Source organism: Gobius niger, assembly GCF_951799975.1.
Source record: "Gobius niger genome assembly, chromosome: 15".
In the NCBI taxonomy this organism is placed as follows: Eukaryota; Metazoa; Chordata; class Actinopteri; order Gobiiformes; family Gobiidae; genus Gobius; species Gobius niger.
Window position 1 is genome coordinate 27,713,613 of NC_136866.1, and position 14,675 is coordinate 27,728,287.

General features: G+C 48.2%; 1 protein-coding gene across 1 annotated transcript in view; it reads right to left on the bottom strand.

Annotated features, from left to right (window-relative positions):
• Positions 1-607: 607 nt before the first annotated feature.
• The window catches only part of LOC306975382 (cytochrome P450 2K1-like), a gene marked incomplete at both ends in the record, with an annotated part of 32,265 nt that continues 18,197 nt past the window's right edge, over positions 608-14,675 (bottom strand). Inside the window, 9 exons of the mRNA XM_079572893.1 lie at positions 608-795; positions 876-1,017; positions 1,484-1,668; positions 3,742-3,883; positions 4,406-4,579; positions 4,697-4,857; positions 4,938-5,087; positions 10,624-10,792; positions 11,004-11,209. Of these exons, the coding sequence (XP_079429019.1) occupies positions 608-795; positions 876-1,017; positions 1,484-1,668; positions 3,742-3,883; positions 4,406-4,579; positions 4,697-4,857; positions 4,938-5,087; positions 10,624-10,792; positions 11,004-11,209 (1,517 nt within the window). The remainder of the gene's footprint in view (positions 796-875; positions 1,018-1,483; positions 1,669-3,741; positions 3,884-4,405; positions 4,580-4,696; positions 4,858-4,937; positions 5,088-10,623; positions 10,793-11,003; positions 11,210-14,675) is intronic.

Genomic DNA, 14,675 nt, shown 5'->3' on the forward strand with positions numbered 1-14,675 from the left:
GCAAAGAAAAGTGGAGTGAAGAGATTTGACAGAGCTCATAGTAGACATTATTTCACGCAGCTGTTTAGGTTTTTTTTTTCTTCCGCATTATTTTGCGCTGCTGCTGCTGCTCACGTACACTTGTAAACAACTCCTCGTGTTCGGCCACGGCTCGGTTTGTTTGTGTAAGTGTGAGCGCGGGCCGTTCGGGGCATCCAGGCCTTTCCTCAAACGAGCTCGAGAGTGGCAGGTTCGGATGTCAAGTGTGAGTGCGCCCTGAGTCAACAACCGGTGGCCAGACAGGACTCCTGTGTATGATGTATGAGCCATGTTTTTCAGATGGTAAAAGCTGCTGAAGTTATTGCTTTGATGTGGCTGTTTAAGTTCAGGTCTGAGTCCATGATCACTCCGAGATTTCACACTTTCTCTTTGTGTCTGTGGGCCAAAATCAGTTTTGTCTGAGTTTAGTTGGAGAAAGTTGTTTTGCATCCACAAACTGATCTGTTAGATGCCCTCCCCTGAAAAAGAGATTCTTAATCTCAGTGGGACTATCCTGGTTAAATAAAGATCAATAAATAACAAAACGAAAACGTTTAAATGGCAAATTTTCAGATTTGTGTTTAGTGATTTAAAGACACGGGACGGCACAGAGTTGGTGAGACGCCGGGCTCAGGGTTATGCCGAAGCGCGGGATCAGCTCCAGTTCCTCCTCGCTGACACCAGGGGGCGGCGTGAAGCAGAAACGCTGCATCAGAGTCACAAAGAAGATGAACAGCTCCATCCGGGCCAGGCCTTCACCCGGACAAATCCTGCGGCCTGCGAGAGGGAGGAGCCACGTTAAAAATACAATACAAATTAATGTATAAATCAATAACATTCTTATTATTATTATTCACCTGCGGAGAAAGGCATGAAGGCGTCTCTCTTGACGAACTTTCCGTCCTTGTCGAGGAAGTGAGCGGGATGGAAGCTGTGAGGCTTTTCCCATTGGCTCTCGTCGTAGAGGACCGAGGTGAGGAGGGGGTACACTGTGGTGCCCTACAGGGAGACGAGGCGGGTTAGAACTAGGGCTGCGATGATTCATCAAGTAAATCAATTCATTTGATTAGAAAAAATCCTCAAATCTAATTTCCCCACTTCAAATGTTCATTTAATTAATGTAGCTCATTAAAACCACATGGAATGGGGCCACTGAGCGCCCGGAACTTTCAGCGATGCTTGTATCCTCAAAAGATAAATTCTGTGTTGGCAAATAAAAGAGTCAACAATGTCCACATCTTTATCATGAATAATGCTCGTTCCACAAGCAAAGTGTTATGAAAGCACGTACGGTATCATCTGTATCATCTCATGTTTGCGTCGTACGACCATTTGAATTTTGGGTTTGTTTGGTTTTATGTTTTTTTTTTACCATCTCTACTGAAAGGTATTGGGATTTCTTCATGGCCGGTAAAAATAAATGTGTTTAAATAGAGCCAGGCCCTGCCTTTGCTCTGACACTGACCTTTTTGATGAAGTGTCCCTGGAAGGTGATGTCCCGGGTCGTCCTGTGGGGGAGGGACATGGGGGCGATGTTTGCGATTCTCTGCGTCTCGTGGATGACGGCGTCGGTGAACGGCAGGTCCTTCCTGTCCTCAGTCAGAACCTGGCGACTTCCGATCACTCTGGAGATCTCCTCACGGACCTGGTCTGAGAGACGAGAAAACCAGAAGAATGATTGGTGCAATCTGAACTGGTAAGACTTTCATTTTTCATCCTTTGTTGCACACAAGTTCAGCCCAGGACAATAACATCACTGTGCTCAGTTCATGTTTTATTTTGTTGGCCGCCTGCCAATCGGGGTCAGGCAGGAGAAAGGAGAGCACTAACCATCAGAGAGGGTGCAAAGTTCACTGAAGGATGTTAGTATTTAACTGAGGCTCTGCAGTAAATGATTGTGATGGTTCTTGTGAAAATCCTCCCTACAAAGAGATGTATTTACTTATTGAGACAAGCCCCTTGAAATCTCTGGCTTTGGAGAAGTGCAGGCCGGTTCTCATGTCAATGACTTCAGCTGGTGAAAACTAGTGTTTGCTTTGCACTAATCCTTAATTGGAAAATAGCAACAGAGGAAGGACCGCGAACTCTGGAGATCACACTCAGAAGGAGGTATAGGAATCAGGGTTTCCGTTAGCCGGCTGTAGCCAGCTTTTGGCCGGTTTGCAAAGCAAATGGCCGGTAAAAATAATTTCCATTGGTGAGAGAGAGAATATAGAAAAATATATTAAATACAACAAGTCACCTGGGTCAGCGACGAACATAACAAAGTGTTTGTGAGACAGCCCCAAATATTAAAGAAAGGTTCAATGTTTTTATCAAAAAGTCCATTTTACAAAGCGCAGTTGAAGCGCCATCGTCACGCTGGAAATGAAAGGATTTTCTCTTCGTGCTTCATCACATTTTCCAAGAAAACAGTGAACTACAGGTACATTTACTTTTATAAAAGTGTTTAAGAACTCAGCAATACTTTTGATTGGGATATTCTTTAAACGAGTGTGTGTTCAGTCAGACTGACGCGCTGTCCTGCACTGGCTCTTCCTGGGAGAGTGGCCGCGTTAGAGGCGCTTCCCTCGGTCGGTCTGTGCAGACGCCTCGGTTCAGTTACCGGTGTTGGAGCCGCTCAGAGAGTGGCCGGGTTTAGAGGTGCTTCCCTCGTTCAGTCTGCGCAGACGCCTCGGCTCAGTTACCGGTGTTGGAGCCGCTCAGAGAGTGGCCGGGTTTAGAGGCGCTTCCCTCGGTCGGTCTGTGCAGACGCCTCGGCTTGGTTACCGGTGTTGGAGCCGCTCTAGAGCGTGGCAGAGCTGGTCATTATTTTACACCTGATGTCACGTTAAAGCCCAGCCCTCGCTGAGCAGCTGATGTGGTCAGACCTGGATAAGGAGGGTCATAGATATCGCCTACTTTCTGTCTGAGTTAAAGTGCAGATGAGTAGGCTTCGTCCGTGTGACACCTGCCGCTCTCAATTGTCTCCATGCACACTCTATATTTGGATTTCAGCTGCATTTTCTCACGTCACTTTTTCATTAGCAATAGCCGTCTTTTGGACCCACTAAAGCACTCGTGTAGTGCTCTGTCTAAATGTAGATTGTTATTGATAATAAGCCACGTTCCTTATGTATATATAATTTTAATGGCCGATAATTCTTGTGAATGGCCGACATTTTACGACCCAGCCGGCCAAAGTGGCCGACAAAAAAAAAGTCTAGCGGAACCTCTGATAGGAATTGAGAACCGGTTCTACTTAAGTAATCCATCAGAACGTGTGCCTCCTTCATTAACGATGCCTCTCATCGATGCCGCTTTGCGTTGCAGCCTCTTTATCTACATAAAGACACATCTCTTTAGTTCGTGATGAAGTGAACGTGAATGGATCTGAGATAAAGTCTTGGCTGTTTTAGGATCGGCACTGCACGTCGTAACGAGACCATCTCAATCTGTTCTCTCTATAAACGCTCATAAACGTGCGGCTGCTACGAACTGAAGAACCAAAACAAAGCGCACGTGCTGAAACGTGTGCTTCAGTGCACGTCGCTCGGATCATTCAGAAACTCCGGTGTCGAGGAGCTTCGATCATAAAAATAGAGGAAGCTCCTCCTCTGCGCATCATTTTCAACACTGGCTTTGGCAAGTTTAGTTTAATTATAGAAATGAGCGTCTGCTCCCCTGAAATAAACGTTTCAGCTTTATATTCCCTCGCAAACCCCCTGATGTGGTGCGTATTACCCTGTAAGTGTGGATACTTGGCCATGAGGAGCAGGCCCCATCTCAGCGTGGTGGCCGTGGTGTCTGTGCCGGCGGCGAACAGCTGCAGAACTGTCTGCAGCAGGTTGTCCTCGTCGAACAGACTGTTGGGAACTCCCTCCTCCTGAAGGACAACACATCGATACAGAACTGAATGTAGAGAATGTAGGTTCCAAAAAGGTTCATTTGGTGTTCTTCTGTTGAACTTGTGAAATGTTTCACTTTCTCTCAGACCAGTGTTGTTTTATTCATACCAGATTATTTTTGACCACTCTCTTTCTGCAGTCTGCCTGAGTTGGTCACATGTTGCTGTGACGTGTCCTGTCAGGTTCTGGCGCTGTTTTTAAAGGAGGCAACTGAAATTCGGAAACATGGCCCCGAGACAGTAAACCGGGATGAGGGGGCTTTTATGCTTTTGCACACCTGGGACATTGTCCGGTTGGAAAACAGATCCACAACCTGTGTAAATCAGCTGACAAGACACATCACAGCAACATCACTGGACGTGTGGGGCGCGGCGGATATATGCTTCTGTCAGGTATGAAACAACACACAGGTCTGGCTATAAGAACATATTAAATTTATATTTTTCACTCGTATGTGCTTTTGTCTTAAGGACGGCTGGAAAGTCAGAATAACCGCTCACCTTTTTCTGTCGAACCAAAAACGAGTCCACGAACCCCCGACACATTTGGGGGTTGAGCGTCTCCCTCAAGTTCTTGAAAAACTGCTTGTTCTGATTCTCGTTCTTTTCTTTGAGCTTTATGAATTCATTCCTCTTCGGCACCAGACGTCCGAGCCACGGGAACAAGTTATAAATCTAAAATAAAAGAAAGTATTTTTATCTAGTACTTAGGCCTACTCACAAAATGACATTATAACAATGTTAAAAGCTTTAAAAAAGTCAATGTAGCACAATGTCTCCTCTGAAGATTACCTGCACTGATGGAGACCCAATGAGCTGTGCGACTCTGTTGGTGTCATTGACTAAAGTTATGAACTTAGGGTCGTCATACTCAAAGCGACTCCCGTAGACCATGGAGCAGATTATATTGGAGACTGCCTGGTTCATTGGCTGTGTGGTGTGGAACGGTTTTCCTATCAAGTACATGAATAGTTAAAGGTTTGCTCATGTGGGTCCAGTGGTGACTTGAGGTGTGAAGATTTCAAAGTCTCACCTTTAAAGTTCTTGAAGACGTCGCAGAGATACTGGACCTCCTCGGTGATCTTGTCCTCGCACGCTCTCCTCCCCATCCCATAGTCTCTCAGGTTCGTCAGGACAAAGCGCCGCACCTCCCTCCACGGCTCGCCGTTGGACCACATCACTCCTGAACAGAGCAAAAAACATCACCTGCTTGAAGAGTGTCTTGTTTTTCCTGGTGTGCGTGATTGACAAACGGGATCAACCAATTAGAGAAATGCTGGATATGACGCAGGAAGAGATAACCAGTGTTTCATGCCTCCACAGAGCTCCAGACACTGTCAAGCAGAATATCAATCATTTTGACTTTGATTTGAGAATGAATTATAACCGGGGAAGCAGCGACATGCTGCTGTTAATTCATCAAACCACAGAAACATAGAGAGAAATTATTAAAAACAAATGAGCACTAACTTTTAACACATAATGTCATTAGGCTAAAAAAAGCCGCTCATGTTCATGTATAACTAGAAAATTTACTGTGGATCATAGTCTACTAATGCTGAAATTGCAAAAATTGCAAAACGTGAAAAATTAATAATTGCATAATAGTGCTTTTATTGTGAAAATCCCCATTTAGTTGCATTACACTGCTTTATATGCCATCCATCCATCCATTTTCTTCCGCTTTATCCGGGGCCGGGTCGCGGGGGCAGCAGTCTCAGCAGAGATGCCCAAACTTCCCGGTCCACACACACTTCCTCCAGCTGTTCTGGGGGGACCCCGAGGCGACACCAGGCCAGCTCGGAGACATAGTCCCACCACCGTGTCCTGGGTCTTCCACGAGGCCTTGTCCCACTAGGACATGCCTGGAACACCTCCCGCGGGAGGCGACCAGGAGGCATCCGGAACAGATGCCCGAGCCACCTCAGCTGGCTCCTTTCGACGTGAAGGAGCAGCGACTCTACTCCGAGCTCCTCCCAGGTAACTGAGCTCCTCACCCGATCTCGGAGGGTGCGCCCAGCCACCCTGCGAAGGAAACTCATTTCGGCCGCCTGTATTCGCGATCTTGTCCTTTCGGTCATGACCCAAATCTCATGACCATAGGTGAGGGAGGGAACGTAGATCGATCGGTAAATCGAGAGCTTTGCCCCCCGACTCAGCTCCCTCTTCACCACGACAGACCGATACAGCGACCGCATCACTGCTGACGCCGCACCGATCCGTCTGTCGATCTCACGCTCCATCCGTCCCTCACTCGTGAACAAGACCCTAAGATACTTGAACTCCTCCACTTGAGGCAAGGACTCCCCACCGACCCGAAGAGGGGAAGCCACCTTTTTCCGGTGGAGCCTCGGATTTGGAGGTGCTGATTCTCATCCCGGCCGCTACACACTCGGCTGCAAACCGCCCCAGTGCGTGCTGAAGGTCCTGGTTTGCTGACACCAACAGAACAACATCATCTGCAAACAGCAGAGATGAGATCCTGAGGCTCCCAAACCGGACACCCTCCGGCCCCTGGCTGCGCCTAGAAATTCTGTCCATAAAAGTAATGAACAGAACCGGTGACAAAGGGCAGCCCTGTCGGAGACCAACACGCGCCGGGAACAGGTCTGACTTACTGCCGGCAATGCGAACCAAGCTCCTGCTGCGGTCATACAGGGAACGGACAGCCCTTAGCAGAGGGCCCCGGACCCCATACTCCCGGAGCACCCCCCACAGGGCACCACGAGGGAGACGGTCGAACGCTTTCTCCAGATCCACAAAACACATGTGGACTGGTTGGTCGTACTCCCACGAACCCTCGAGCACTCGATGAAGGGTATAGAGCTGGTCCAGTGTGCCACGACCAGGACGAAAACCGCATTATTCCTCCTGGATCCAAGGTTCGACCATCGGCCGGATCCTCCTCTCCAGCACCCTGGAGTAGACCTTACCGGGGAGGCTAAGGAGGGTGATTCCTCTGTAATTGGAACACACCCTCCGATCCCCCTTCTTAAAGAGAGGGACCACCACCCTGGTCTGCCAATCCAGGGGTACTGTCCCCGACCGCCACGTGATGTTGCTGAAACGTGTCAACCAAGACAGTCCTACAACATCCAGAGACTTAAGGTACTCAGGACGAATCTCCTCCACCCCCGGAGCCCTGCCACCGAGGAGCTTTCTCACCACCTCGGTGACTTCAGCCCCGGTGATGGGCGAGCCCACCTCCGAGTCCTCAGCCTCTGCTTCCTCATTGGAAGAAGTGACGACGGGATTGAGGAGGTCCTCGAAGTACTCCTTCCACCGCCCGACGACATCCCCAGTCGAGGTCAGCAGCCCCCCACCCGCACTGTACACAGTGTTGGTGAAACACTGCTTCCCCCTCCTGAGGCGCCGGATGGTTTGCCAGAATCTCTTCGAGGCCGACCGATAGTCTTCCTCCATGGCTTCTCCAAACTCCTCCCAGACCCAAGATTTTGCCTCTGCGACCGCACGAGCTGCAGCACGCTTGGCCTGCCGGTACCTCTCAGCTGCCTCAGGAGTCCCACAAGCCAACAAGGCCAGGTAGGACTCCTTCTTCAGCTTGACGGCATCCCTTACTTCCGGGCGCCACCACCGGGTTTGGGGATTGCCGCCGCGACAGCCACCAGAGACCTTACGGCCACAACTACGAGCAGCCGCATCGACAACGGAGGAGGAGAACAGAGTCCACTCGGACTCCATGTCTCCAACCTCCCTCGGAATCTGGGTGAAGCTCTTCCGGAGGTGGGAGTTGAAGACCCCACTGACAGAGGGATCCGCCAGACGTTCCCAGCAGACCCTCACAACACGCTTGGGCCTGCCAGGTCTGACCGGCTTCCTCCCCTGCCAGCGGATCCAGCTCACCACCAGGTGGTGATCAGTTGACAGCTCAGCCCCTCTCTTCACCCGAGTGTCCGAGACACGCGGCCGGAGGTCAGACGACACAACTACAAAGTCGATCATCGACCTCCTGCCTAGGGTGTCCTGGTGCCACGTGCACTTATGGACACCCTTGTGCTCGAACATGGTGTCCGTTATGGACAAACCGTGACTAGCACAGAAGTCCAATAACAGAACACCACTCGGGTTCAGATCGGGGAGGCCGTTCCTCCCAATCACTCCCTCCCAGGTCTCACTGTCGTTACCCACGTGGGCGTTGAAGTCCCCCAGTAGAACAATGGAGTCCCCAGTCGGAGCACCATCAAGTACCCCTCCCAGGGACTCCAAGAAGGCCGGGTACTCTGCACCGATGTTGGGCCCGTAGGCCGAGACAACTGTGAGAGACCTGTCCCCGACCCGAAGGCGTAGGGACGCGACCCTCTCGTCCACCGGGGTGAACTCCAACACCTGACGGCTGAGCTGGGGGGATATGAGCAAACCCACCCCAGCCCGCCGCCTCTACTTCGGGCTGTGCCCGGCCGGGCCCCGTGGGCAAAGGCCCGGCCACCAGGCGCTCGAGTACGAGCCCCAACCCCAGGCCTGGCTCCGGGGTGGGGCCCCGGCTGCGCCATGTCGGGCGGCGTCACGGTCCTTGTTCTTTCATTGTCCATAGAGGTCTTCTGAGCTGCTCTTCATCTGCTTTATATGTTTTTTATATGCTTTATAAAATCCCTATTAAGTTGCATAATAGTGCTATTATTCTGAATATCCCTATTTAGTTGCATAATTGTGTTGTAATTGCAAAAATCCCTATTTTTTTGCAGAAACTGTAAAAACTGTTGAAAACTGTTGAAATTGCAGAAACTCTTCACATTGTATAAAGTCTTAACATTGTATAAACTGTTTAAATCACTGACAGACTTAACTGTATCAAAAATCCTATTAAAATGAATGGGGAGCATTCCCCATACAAATCAATGGCAGAATTCCCAAGCCGATTTTTTCTGAAAACTGACAAGTTGTGGAACCTGAACAAGCACAAACTGCAGAAATTGTAAAAAAGATTTGGAAAAAGTTGCAGAAAAACATCAAACATCATCGATTTTTGGTCTTGGTCTGGGTCTTGGTTCGGATCTTGGTCTGGGTCTTGGTTTGAATCTTGGTCCAGGTCTTGTGTCGGATCTTGGTCTGGGTCTTGGTCTGGGTCTTGGTTCGGGCCTTGGTCTGGGTTTTGGTCTGGGTTTTGATTTGGATCTTGGTCTGGGTCTTGGTTTGGATCTTAGTCTGGGTCTTGGTCTGGGTCTTGGTCTTGGTCTGGGTCTTGGTTTGGATCTTGGTCTGGGTCTTGGTTTGGATCTTGGTCTGGGTCTTGGTTTGGATCTTAGTCTGGGTCTTGGTCTGGGTTTTGGTCTGGGTCTTGGTCTGGGTCTTGGTTTGGCTCTTGGTCTGGGTCTTGGTTCGGGTCTTGGTCTGGGTTTTGGTTTGGGTTTTGGTCTTGGTCTGGGTCTTGGTTCGGGTCGTGGTTCGGGTCTTGGTTCGGGTCTTGGTCTTGGTCTTGGTCTGGGTCTTGGTCCGGGTCTTGGTTCGGGTCTTGGTCTGGGTCTTGGTCTGGGTCTTGGTCCGGGTCGTGGTCTGGGTCTTAGTTTGGATCTTGGTTTGAATCTTGGTCTGGGTCTTGGTCCGGGTCTTGGTTCGGGTCTTGGTTCGGGTCTTGGTCCGGGTCTTGGTCTGGGTCTTGGTTCGGGTCTCTGGGTCTTGGTTCGGGTCTTGGTCTGGGTCTTGGTCTGGGTCTTGGTCCGGGTCTTGGTCTGGGTCTTGGTTCGGGTCTTGGTCTGGGTCTTGGTCTGGGTCTTGGTTCGGGTCTTGGTCTGGGTCTTGGTCTGGGTCTTGGTCCGGGTCTTGGTCTGGGTCTTGGTTCGGGTCTTGGTCTGGGTCTTGGTCCGGGTCTTGGTTCGGGTCTTGGTTCGGGTCTTGGTCCGGGTCTTGGTCTGGGTCTTGGTTCGGGTCTTGGTCTGGGTCTTGGTCTGGGTCTTGGTCCGGGTCGTGGTCTGGGTCTTAGTTTGGATCTTGGTTTGAATCTTGGTCTGGGTCTTGGTTCGGGTCTTGGTTCGGTTCTTGGTCCGGGTCTTGGTCTGGGTCTTGGTCTGGGTCTTGGTCTGGGTCTTGGTTCGGGTTTTGTTCTGGGTCTTGGTTCGGGTCGTGGTCTGGGTCTTAGTTTGGATCTTGGTTTGAATCTTGGTCTGGGTCTTGGTCTTGGTCTTGGTCCGGGTCTTGGTCTTGGTCCGGGTCTTGGTTCGGGTCTTGGTCTGGTCTGTCCCAATCCTTGAAACTGCTGAAGTCCTTGAAGCTGCAGAAATGGCTGAAAGCCCTGAATGTACCTGAAGTCCCATTAAAATGAATGGGCAGAATTCCCCATACAAATTAATGGCAGAATTCCCGATCTCGTAGAAAAAAACTGGAAAACTGCAGAAGGCAGATTTTTTTCTGAAAACTGACAAGTTGTGGAAGCTGAACAAGGTCAAACTGCAGAAATTGCAGAAACCGGAAAAAACTGCAGAATCTGTGAATTTGCGGAAGCCCCATTATAAGTCAATGGAAAAAATTGGCCGATTTTTGGCCGATTGCGGAAAAACGGAAAACTCTGAATTCCCTTACGTAATAGCAATAATCTCTGAAACATGCTGAACGTTTTGATGTATAACTTGTTGAAATTGCTGAAACTGTGAAAGCTGTGAAAACTGCTGAAAATCAGGCAACAAATGGATTAATAATAAAAGATAAAGAGCAAGAAATTGCGCCTTGAAGTTACAATTTCCCAAATATATTTCGGCGTTTGTTACCAAGTTTGCCTTTCTTCATAGCTTTTGTGAAAATGGCCATTGGGTCTCTGTCCCCAAACACCTCGGCGTTGTCCACCAGACCCTCCTTCACCGTTTTATATCCCGCCAGAACCACCACCTTCTTGGGACCCAGCCACACCGTGAACACCGAGCCGTACTGCTGAGAAAACTGTGGGACCAAAGAAACGGACATCAGGATTCATGCAACAAAAGCTGGCTTCTGGTGAGGTTTAAAATCCGAGTCGACAGCGGTGGCCCAGGTCATTTCAAGGACACAACAATTTCAGTTCTGCTTTCATCAAGACTTAAAACGTTTTCACTCAAAGTCTCTACTGTAAAAACTGGGAGCAGGACGTCCAGAGCAAAATATCTATCTTCACCTCCATCAGTGTGTTGTAGGGCTGCTTCAGATCCAGCTGCAGGAGGTTTCCCACCACGGGAAAAGGCCTGGGTCCCGGCGGTCCCTGGTCTGATCCCAGTCCATAGAACAGGTAGTACAAGAGCAGGACCAGGACTGCCCCGAGAACCGTCCCGGGACTGGAGAGGAGCACGTCAGTGAAGCCCATCTCGCCTTCTCTCTGGTGAGCTGTGAACAGAAGCCTTTAAAGCAGCAGTCCATAAATGACTGTATGAGCAGAAAGAGGTGTTGTTTCTGGGAGAGAGATAACAACGCTGAGGTGGAGACCCTTACCCTTCACCAGTGATGTACCTGAACACGTTCATTGAACGAAAGTTCATGACACTATGCATAACACTAAGTGAGGAGGCCATAATATTTTTGACTCATGGCTGAAGTCAACTTTCTCCAGCTCTCCCAAGGTTGGCAAAAATGCATCTCAAAATACTTCAGATTGTTGCTTTAAGATATGGAATATACAAATATTTCCCTGAGAGGGAGACCACGAGAGCAAGGCGCCTGGAGCGCCTTAGCCCGCCTTAGCCCGCCTCGCTAATCTTAAACACACCTAACGAATTGGTGGTCCCCAGACTAAATAGGTGTGTTTAAGATGAGCGAGGCGGCTGCAGGCTGCCTGTGCGACGGTGCCCGTATTCTCATGAGACCGAGGCGGCTGGAGCGCCTTGGGGAGGCGAGCGAAGTTGCTTTTCTCCGCCTCGCTCGGCTGCCTGAACTACAAAAGCCAAAGGGATTGTGGGAAATGAAGTGCTGTAAACACGTTCGCTGACAGAGGACTGACAGATGATTGGATCTGAGTTGTGTTTAGATCAGAACCGTGTTGCCCTGACGCTCTGCAGCTCCTGCATCCTTTTGTCTCATCACCAAGATCTACTTAAATCTGCAGAAATGAGTCTTCATGTTTGACAGAAAGTGCCAGTGTGTTCAACATAAGCATAAGTTTATTATTCTAATCCTAAACTGTAAGAGGAGAGTCTGTTATTTCAGCTGTAGTGATGGGTCTGTCTGGTGTGTGGGAGAAGCAGAAATGTGTTCACAAACTTTTAAAATAGTTTTATTACCAAACTCTTTCTAAGAAACGCAAGACGCTGCGTGATCTGAGGCTCCTCTCTGTTCTCGGGGCTGAGATGTGTCTGACTTGATTAGAGGCGTCTTTCTCCGCCCTCGGACGCCACCGCCAGGTCTCGTCTGGAATCGAGGCGAGGCACACTTCATCTTAAACACACCTAATATCACTTGTGATTTTGCTGCGGGCTGCCCGTGGGGCGGGTCAGAAAAATGCCGGTCACTTTACCGCCGTACGCGCATTCATTGAATTCAGCCACAACTTATTCCGTCACCTTTAGAGCAGGTTTTTCACGTAAATATGCAGCGGATTTTCACAAAACAAGCAGCGTTTAAAAAAAAATAATATCATAAAAAGTGAAAACACAAAAGCACTAAGGAACAATATATTTATGAAAAAGCGCATTTGTCAAATTAATTTTTTTCTTTTTCTTTTTTTTTTTTTAGCCCTCTGCGCTAGAGAGTGATCTACTTTTGCGCTGCATCTGGTTAATACCAACTCTCTCCCATTCATTCTCAATGGTAAGTAAGGATGCAGTACACTGTTTGGCCACCAGCGTGAAATTGGGGGCGCTGTTTCACTCCTTTTGCAAAGTTAAAGGGATATTTCAAGATTTTTAACATCGGGCCTCATTTCCTAGTTATCCAGAGTGTTGCTGATTTCTGGAGATATTTATTTTTGTAATTCATGCAGTTCTTATATTTGAAGAGTTTCGTGGCGCTAGGCTAATGCAAGGCTAGTGCATTTCTATGGTATCAGCTAGCCTGCATTAAAAACAGTGTGACCCGCTCCACAGAGCGCCTGAGGCAAATCACTTATAACACCAGACTAACCATATACATGTCTGTGTCCATAGAATCATTTTTGGAATAAAACTGACCTGCATCACATGAATGATCGCATGTGGATTTTCTAGCAGATCACTCCGCCGCTGCGTAGCGTATACAACCACAAAGCTGACGCTGCTCAAATATAAGGCATTTTAAATGCAAAATGGTTACAATTATTCATCAACACAGACATGTATATGATTAGAATTGTGAATCAAGTTTTTTAGAAAAAAATCACAGATTTTTTGGGGGGAAATCGCCCAGCTCTACTATCTATCAATTTATCTGAACATCTGAAGAACGACTTTCTAACATTTTTGTCTCGTCAATGAAAACTGTTGGACTTCTTGTTACATTATCTCTTAGCCTCGAGTCGTGCATTACCCGTCTCCGACAATTCATCTGGTTCTTTTGGATCATTCCGTTGATAAATGAAGACATTAAACCGATATAAGAATCATCAATTATTATTGAGAAAATAAATACGAACAATAGTTACGCTTCACGAGCAGTAGGTAGTTCCACGTTGAGACAACACAGCGCCGCGGCCCCTCGTGAGAGATCTCTGCCACTGCTTTGTCTCTTACACTTTTATAAACACCTCCCATGCCAGGGGGCATCTGAGTGCGAGTCTGCAGTTAATCTCAAATTGGCCAAGGTCGGTTCAAGCTGTTCTCCACATTGCGACAATGTATCTGCAGCGAGCGTGTCTCTCTTATCGCTTCCTGTAACTTCTTAGTTACCATTTTCGTACTCCCTGTACTTTCTCTGTTATATTTACTTGTTATCGTCGTCCTTGCATTCCAGTTACTGCTATGGCAGAAATCATTTCCTAACAAAACTTTCAAGGCAGAGCAAGTTTATTTGTAGAGCACAATTCATACACAAGGCAATTCAAAGTGCTTCACAGTTGCGTAAAACTACAAGAAAGCAAATCAAATCAATGAAACATCAACATAAAAATGAATCAATTACAGTAAAAGGCAAGAGTGCAGATGAAATACTCTCAGTGTCATATGCACGAGTAAAATGAACCGTTTACAGCCTGGATTTGAACATTGTCAGAGTTGAGGCCTGTCTCACATCCTCATGAAGACTGTTCCAGATTTTAGCTTTAGCCTCACCGTGTTTAGTCCTGACTCTGGGAACCACCAGGAGACCCCTCCCTGAGATGGTTCATACGGCTCTAACATGTCAGCGATGTACTTTGGTGCTAAACCATGAAAAGACTTGTAACAATCAGAGCTGTTTTAAATTCTATTCCCTGAGTGACAGGAAGCCAGTGCAGAGACCGGAGCACTGGACTAATATGGTCGTATTTCCTGGTTCTTGTCAGGACTCGAGCAGCAGCGTTCCGGATGTTCTGCAGCTCTAACAGTGGATGGATAAGTCTCTCTAAGTCTGGTTTTGACACTGTTCCTCTGATCTGAGCCATGTTTTTCAGATGGTAAAAGCTGCTGAAGTTATTGCTTTGATGTGGCTGTTTAAGTTCAGGTCTGAGTCCATGATCAATCAGTTTTGTCTGAGTTTAGTTGGAGAAAGTTGTTTTGCATCCACAAACTGATCTGTTTGATGCAGAGACAGAGTATCTCCAGGCCCATGTTCACCCAAGTTCATTCTTTCCTTTTTTTCTGTTTTTTCTTCCATGGCGGTATATTGTATTCACTGACATTTATGAAATATTGTCCTGAATTTCTCGTACACAGGAAAAGGCAGAACAAACCCTGAAACCCTCCCCTGA